We start from the raw sequence: 8043 nt of genomic DNA on the forward strand, positions 1-8043 counted from the left end.
GCGCCTTCTTTTACCCCCACCCCCCCAGACGGCAGCGCAGGGAGGGAGGAAGTTACGCGGCCACTCGGGGCCTCAGTTTCTCGTTCTGTAAAATGGGCTGGAGCAGCTGCCCAGCACTCACAGGCCAAGTCATGCGGAGAGACATTCGAACCCAAGTCTCCCCTCGGTCCCGCCCCACACGGAGCCCAGCGGCGCCCCGCCCCTCCCGAGAGCTGCGCAGGCGCAGTGGGCCTGGCGGCCGCGGACCAGGTTGTGCAAAAAGGGGGGGGGGGGGAAGGCCCGCCCTCGCGGCGCGCAGGCGCACTAGGGCCGTGCGAGGGCTCCCGGGCGGAAGACAGCGCTAAGATGGCGGCCTTCTCAGGTGCGTACGTGGGGGTCGAGGGAGCGGCCGGCAGGCCGTAGGGGCGGAAGGAGGGCAGGCTGGCCCTCGTGAGCTGGCGGACACGTCGGGGAGGGCGAACCGCCCGCGACTTGGGTCCGGCTTCGGCCTACGCCAGGGTTTTTACCCCCGTCCTTTCCTCTCGGTCCCTCCCCGAGCCGCGTTCCCCCCGGCCCCACACCGTCCCCCGGCTCCCTGTCACTGCGCCCCTCCCCCAGGGGTGCCTGTTGGCCCACCCCTTCTGCGCATGCGTCCTCCTCCTCCGTCTCCCGGACACGCCATAGGCTCAGTCCTAGCCAATCCTCGCGCGCCGGCGGGGTGGGGGCGGGGCCTCGGCGAGCGAGGCGTTGCTGTGGTGTCCTGGCTTGGAGTCCCTCCCCTCCCCCCCCCCCCCCCCCCCCCCCCCCCCCCCCCCCGACTGCCACGTGACCCGACCCGGGGCGCCCTCTCCCCGACCTCCAGGGTCCCCATCTGAGACGTGGTCCCTTCCTCCCCGGGCCCCTCCCCCGCTCTGGCCGCCGGCCCCCCAGGCCTCAGTTTCCCCAAATGCAAACCCAGGACGCGCATCCCGTGAGGCGCCTGCTCTAGGAGCCGAGGGGGAGGGGGGGTCCGGCTCCGCCCCTGGGCTTCCCGCGGCTTCCCCCCGGGGCGGGTGCCCCCCTGATGAGATCAGGGCGAGCCTGCAGACCCCCGGCCCCGTGCGGGGGGCTGGGCGGGGATGGACGCGGGGGATGGACGTTGCCCAGGTGCTGCCCGGAGCGTTCTGCTGCGGGGCGGCGGGAGTGTAGTCCCCGCTTCCTCTTACAGAAGAGGCCCAGAGCAGGGACTTGTCCAGGGTCCCACGCAGGGGGCCTGCGGACTCCGAACTCCACGCCAGCCGGTTTATTTGAGGCAGGTGTTTCCCTGGCCCGCGTGCTTTCACACCGCGGCCCTTCCTGGCTCTGCTCCCCAGGCCCGGCCCGGCCGGCACCTGAGGCTGACAGCCCCCTCACCCTTTCCTTCCCTCCGGGCCTCCACCGCAGGCCCCTCTTGTGGACTGGGGAGCGTGGGAGCCCCGCGGGACTTGTGCCCCCGGGCTGTGCAGAAGGGACTTGAGACGGAATGAGATCGTTTTCGGTTCCTGGATGAGCTTTTAGACTAATTAATCAATTCTTCTTCATTTTGCAGAAATGGGTGTCATGCCTGAGATTGCACAAGCTGTGGAGGAGATGGATTGGCTGTGAGTGTCCGTGTAGCGTAGACAGTCCAAGACCCGCTGCAGCCTGCCCACGATTACCTAACCCACCGACCATTTATACCGCATGTTGACAGATGGCTACTTTGAGTAGTCTGTGGGGCTTCGTTTTAATGGGCTTTGAGTTAAGTCGTTACTCTCAGGATTCGTTTTTTTTATCTGTTTCACACTAAGATTCCTGATACTGGTCTTTTTTAGCCTCCCGACCGATATCCAGGCTGAGTCCATCCCGTTGATTCTGGGAGGAGGTGATGTCCTTATGGTATGTGGAACGTGGGACTCTTAAAATTACCTTTAGGTTTAGGAGTAAGCCCTCGGTGCTGCGGGTCTGCGGTCATCCTCTCCTAGATGTCCCTCTCCAGCCTTCTGTCTGGTCCACGGCTAGCTCCTTCTGGAGCACTGAGCGGTCCCCACCCGAGGTCAGGCCTGCTTGGGTCTCTTGACCCGCCTTCTCAGGGTCAGGTCTCCAGTGTGTGTGGTTCTGTTAGCACCCTCTTCCCAGCCGCCCCAACATGAGGGCCTGGGTGTCTTCCTTCCCCAGTCTTGGTCGTCAGGTGGCTGAGTCGAGAAGGGTTTCTCTCCATTCCCTTCTCATCATCTCTTGTTACAGCTTATGCCCCACCCCTTGTTGGAGCCAGTCCAGGGACATCTATTTCTTTCTGGTTCTATAAAGCTACAAAAAGTGCTGCTATAAATAATGGGGGTGTGTTCGAGGCTGGATCAGAGGGTGCAGATGTTGGGGTCACTTGGCAGCATATTTACAGATGCTTTACCTGCCCCCCAAGCCCCTGGTGAGCAGCTCTCCATTCCTTCTCTAGTCTAAGGCGGGCTGCAGACCCCCAGATCTCGGTCCTTAGCCACAGCTGCCTTTCTCTTCTGACTCCCTGCTTCAGTCAGCAGCATTACATGTGCCTGAGAGTCCTTCCCAGCATTTTCCAGGCTCCCTTATGGTGGCATCGTCTGTCTCGCTTGAATCAGCAGGAGTGGCCCACAGTCATTCCAGATTTGGCCAGCGTGGGGCAGATTCCTCCCCATCTCTTTGGTCTCTCTTTTTTTTTTTTTGCTTTTTGGAGGGGTAAGGACAGGGCAATTGGGTTTAGGTGACTTGCCCAAGGTCACACGGCTAGTTTTGTGTTAAGTGTCTGAGGCTGCATTTGAACTCAGGTCCTCCTGACTCCAGGGCCGGTGCTCTACTCTGCACCACCTAGCCGTCCCTCTTTGGTCTCTTTTGCTCTCGTCCTTCAGACTTACTTTTTTCTCTGCCGGTTGCCTTTCTTTTCTTACTCTCACCCCTCTGACCTTGGTGGACAGTCCCCCTCTCACCCTGCCATGGGTGCCTGGTGGATCGGAGGGGTCATCGGGAGCACCTGGAGGGTCTGCTTTTCATGACTCTGGGCCCTTTCTCCCCGCCGTGTATGACTTCTTCAGTTCTTTGGAGGATGCTTCATTGTCCCTGAGAGAGGGAGAATTCTGAGACATGAGCCCCCCCCTCCTTGTCTTCTCCTGCAGCCGGGAGCAGTGCCCGCATGGAGCATTCTTTGCTGTCACTCCCGTGGGCCAGCTAACAGTCCCATTGCCAGTCCCTGGTCTGCACCTCTCATGACTGAGCTCACTGCCATGGCAGAGCCTGTTTCTTTGTCCAGGTTGCTGGTCCTGACTTTTCTACCGAGAGAATCTCAGACTTGGAAGGGACCTCAGTGGTCAAGCCCATTGCTGCAAACGAGTATTCCTTCCAACTCACCGGCCATTGGTCACCTGGCATATTGGGGACCTCCCCTGGGAGGGAGCTGGGCACTTTCTGAGTCAGCTGTTCCCCTTGGGAATAACTCTTTATGTCACACCTGAATCTGCCTTAGTAGCTTCTGCCCACGACTGCCCAGTGTCTTCTCTGGGCCAAGCTGGACGAGACCAACCTCTTGTCCACACCTGGAGGTGTCTGTCATATCCTTCCTTTGGCCAAACAGCTTTAGTTTCTCCAAGACTCCTGTATATGGCTTGACTGGGGGCGGCTAGGTGGCACAGTGAATAGAGCACCAGCCCTCAAGTCAGGAGGACCTGAGATCAAATCCAGCCGCAGACACTTAACACTTACTAGCCATGTGACCTTGGGCAAGTCACTTAACCCCAATTGCCCTGCCTTCCCCCTTCCACAAAAGCAAAAAAAAAAAAGAGAGAGAGAGAGAGAGAGAGACCATTCCTGGAAGGAGCCAGGCCACTCACCTCTGAACTCCAGGAGGCACCCCTCTTCCGTATTCAGATTCAGCTTCCCAAGGGATCACCCACTCCTCTCACCCCTCCACCTCTATGGCCTCTGGGTAGGGCTTGGTGGGGCCCCTGTGACTTCCCAGACCCCAGACAAAGGCCCCTCCAGGCTCTTTTTGGGGATTAGGAGAAGCAGGAAGAAGAGTGAGTTCAAAGTGAAAGTGGCCAGGCAGGCCATACTAACCAGCACTCATTGGGAAATGGGAGTGCTGTAAATGTAGTTTAATGGTGGTCATTAATTGCTGATCTGAGCTGTAAACAATTTATCTCCCTTGCAGGCCGCAGAAACAGGAAGTGGAAAGACTGGGGTGAGTAATAAAATGAAGTGTTTCTGTGATGCGTTTGCAATATAACTGAATTCTGAAGGGCTCATCAGCGGCTGCCCCCTTCACTGGGTGTTGGAGGAAAGTCGTGTAAACTTAATTTCCTTAACTAAGGGAACGGGGGCGGTTTGTTGCCAGAAAGTGCTCAAATAGAGTCTTTTGAAATCGAGCACCGGCTGGGGTTTTAAAAGAAAACACCCGGCGTGTTTGGGTGAGGCATTTGGATCTGTTCTTTGAGGGCCATGTGCCTCACGTAAACACTTAGTACCTGTGCCCTTTGACTTCTCAGGGTTTGACACTAATAAAGTTTTGCCTTCTATCCGCCAATAAACTTTGACTAAGCTTCTGCTGTGTGCCAGGGACCGTGTTGGGGATACAAAGAAAGGGGAAAGACGACCCCCCCCTCCCCCAAAGGAGCTTACAGCATAGTGGGGGAGAAGACAAGCAGACAGCCCGGTACAGAGAGATGGGGACAGGACAGAGGGCAGGCACAAGAATTAGGGGAGGCTGGGAAGGCTTCCTGGAGAAGAGGGGATTCTGGGGGGCCTAAGAGGGAGCCCAGGAGCTCAGCTGGCAGAGATGAAGAGGGTGAAGGTTCCAGGCATTGGGCACAGCCAGCAAAAAGGCCCAGTCAAGAGGCAGATGACCTCATTCAAGGACCAACCAGGAGGCCAGGGTCACAGGGTATTGGGGTGGAGTGTCAGGTATAAAGACAATGCAGAGCTGCAGGCCAGGGCAGAGATAGGTGAGGAAGGACTCTTTGGATTTGCTCCTGGGGGCAATAAGAAGCCCCTGGAGATCTGTGTGGAAGGGGGTGCCACAGTCAGACCTGCATTTTAGGAAAATTGCCTTGGTGGTTGAATGGAGGACAGAGTGGGGAGAGACCTGAGACAGGCAGGAGCCCCTAGCAGTTACTGTCCTAGACCAGGTGGGAGGTGGTGGGGGCAGGGTCAGGAGAGAAGGGGGTGCATTGGAGAGCTGGCGTAAAGGTAGAAATGTTGACAACAGTTTGGGTCTAGGGGGTGAGAGTGAGGAGCCCAGGATGGCTCCTAGGCCGGGGGCCTGAGGGACTGGAAGGGAGGAAGCAGGAGGGCTAGGGGAAAGGTCCTCAGTTCAGTTTGGGGTAAATCCAGTTTCAGGTGTCTGCTGGATGCCCATTCGGAGATGTCTGAAAGTGAGCTGGGGATCAGCAGACAGCTTGGGGCAGGATAGGCAGGTCTGAGCATCAGCAGCATAAAGATGGTCATTGAATCCGTGGCAGCTGATGAATCCCCAAGGGAAGCAGTCTGGAGGGAGAAGAGAAGAAGGCCCAGGATAGAGCCCTGGGGAACAGGTGTGCTTAGGGGGCGTGGTCCGGAGGAGGATCCAGCCAAGGAGATAGAAAGAATCATCAGAGAGGGAGAGGAGAATCAGGAGAAAGAGAGAGAAGAAAGGAAGTGCCCTGAAAACCTAGAGAAAAGAGTGTCAAACAGGAGAAAGTGCTCAGCAGGGTCAGAGGCTGCAGAGAGGTCAAGGAGAATGAGGGCTGAGAAGTGGCCATTGGTCACTTGGGAGAGAGCCGTGTTGGTGCAGTGAGGAGGTGGAGGCCCTTGTGTAGACAGTCTTTTCAGGGAGCTTTGCCATAAAAGAGGGGGAAGGTACAGGATGTTAGTCAGTGGGGTTACATGGACAAATGGAGAATTGTTTTTTAACTGGGGGAGATATGGGCATGTTTGCAGGTAGGAGGGAATGAGCCCGGAGCTTGAAGGTAAACGAGAGAGTCGGGATGAGAAGGGCAGCCTTGGTCAGGAGAAAGGCCACTCCCTCTTGTGAGACAGAGGTGAAGGGGGAGATGAGGAAGAGGAAGCATGTGATTGGCCTCAGTTTTTCCTGTAAATGTGAGACAAGGCTCCCCACTGGGGACCCATGGGAAGTTTGAGGAGGGATGGACAGGTTTAATGAAGCTGATAAAGGGGGTATATGCCTCAGGACTACCTAGCAGCAGTGAGGATCCAGGTGAGATCACAGAACATCAATTTGTAGTGAACCCAGTGGTTTCGTGACTGTCTCCACCTTTGTCCAGCAGCCCATGTGTAGGAGTGATCCCATCTCAAGGCTAAAGCTTGGCAAGAACCCATGGGCAGACGGGACAGTGTAGGGTTTGCTAAGAGGTCAGCGTAGGGAAAGGAGGAGCTGGGGAGATGGCCCGGGAGAGAACTGAGGGGTTGAGGGAAGGCAGAGAGACAGCTTATGGTCAAGAAAGAGACGGCATGGAGGTGGGGCCTTTGTGGTGGAGGGCATGGCCGAGGGGCTGCAGGAGTAATCAGGTGCAGACTGCCGGGCTGTGGGTCCCCTGCTTTCCCATTCACCTCCCAGGCTTGGCTTCTGTCCCTCCAGAGCCGCCATCTCTTCCCTCCTTCCTTCAGTTTTGGTTTGGTCACAGACACTCACGGGGGTTTTCACAATGTCCCTCTGGCCGCCCTCTGTAGTTTGCATGTTTGTCGCCTTTGTGTGGCTGTGTCTTGGTAAGCGGAGTTCCTTCCTTCTCCAGGCCTTCAGTATCCCCGTCATCCAGATAGTTTATGAGACCCTGAAAGACCAGCAGGAGGGCAAGAAGGGGAAGACCACCGTGAAGACTGGGGCCGCAGGTAATCGCAGGGTGTGAATGTTGTGTCTGCCCGGGAAGTGAACGCGTGCAGTCTGTGAACATCTGAGGGACTTTGGGGTTTGTTTTTAAACTCTTAACTGGTGTGTTTGTTCATTGAGTGCACAGCAGATGGGTAAAGGTTTAAGAAGCAATCGCCATTCTCTCGTGACGTGGAGAACCAAACGTGCGACTTGATTTAATGTGATCAGACTGATGTTATTGCAGTGTCTGTTTTGTGTGAGACGTTGTGGGGGCTAAGGTGTTGTGTGGGGGACTGGGAGCCCTTCAGTCCGTGCTGGCATAAAGGGGATCCCTCCGCGTGGAAAGGGAACACAGGAATTTTCTAACATTTCGTTCGGGGCATGGGTGGCATGTCTAGTTTTCTCTGCTTCACAATCTCCCATATTCCTTTTGGTCGTACAGAAGGGAGGGCAGTAAAAGCCAAAAAAAAACCCTTCTGGTTCTGGGTTGGGCACCATCTGACCGGGAGACCTTGGGCAAGTCATTGCATGTCTCCTGGCTCCAAGTGTCCTTATTTGTTACAGGAGAGGGTTGCAGTAGGTGATCTCTGAAGTTCTCTTTTCAATTTAGCCTTTTATGGTCTTTAGGATATAATTTAGGGCCATGCCATATCTCAAATAATTCATTTGCATAATATAACCTAGTATTATAACAAATGATATATGAAGAGATAGCCTAATTCCAAATTGTTTAAGTCACTGTAAGGATGCCACAGTTTGGTCAGTGAAGCTATGGGGTCTCTGATGGGATGGGACCCTCTGACATGTGGCTTGTCCTCGTGTCTGGATGTTTCCTGAGCTTGGACTGCTGGGCAGCATGGGCACATCAGAGCAGGGCCAGAGGGTGTGAGGGCTTGGAGGGCGAGTGGGTGGGAGGGCGAGAGGGGATTTTTTCCAGTGTGTGAAGGACTCTTCTGAGGGAAGAATGGACAGACCTGTTTTAGAGATCACACCTGTGTCTAGGAAGGAGAACTTTTAGGGGCTAATTTCAGCTCAACATAAAACAGAATTTTCTAATATCTAGAGCTGTGCAACAGTAAAACAGGTTCTTTTAACTCTCCCTCTTTTAACCCTCCCTCTGTCTCCCCCTCGGCCTCCAGCACTGATCCTTCCTCAGCTGGAAGCAAAGAAGGAAGGAAGCCCATTTTCAGAGCTTTCCTTCCCGGCCTGTCTTGGCCGTCATGATGACATGACATGGC

General features: G+C 55.8%; 1 protein-coding gene across 1 annotated transcript in view; it reads left to right on the forward strand.

Moving 5' to 3' along the window:
• Positions 1-211: 211 nt before the first annotated feature.
• The window catches only part of LOC138167775 (ATP-dependent RNA helicase DDX1-like), a 24248-nt gene continuing 16416 nt past the window's right edge, over positions 212-8043 (forward strand). The window contains exons 1-5 of the mRNA XM_069096737.1: positions 212-361; positions 1547-1598; positions 1812-1875; positions 4154-4183; positions 6729-6825. Of these exons, the coding sequence (XP_068952838.1) occupies positions 346-361; positions 1547-1598; positions 1812-1875; positions 4154-4183; positions 6729-6825 (259 nt within the window). The 5' untranslated portion in view covers positions 212-345. The remainder of the gene's footprint in view (positions 362-1546; positions 1599-1811; positions 1876-4153; positions 4184-6728; positions 6826-8043) is intronic.

The sequence above is a fragment of the Petaurus breviceps genome, unplaced genomic scaffold, assembly GCF_028583685.1.
Source record: "Petaurus breviceps papuanus isolate PSGF00001 unplaced genomic scaffold, PetGlider_PUasm1.0 300, whole genome shotgun sequence".
Lineage (NCBI taxonomy): Eukaryota > Metazoa > Chordata > Mammalia > Diprotodontia > Petauridae > Petaurus > Petaurus breviceps.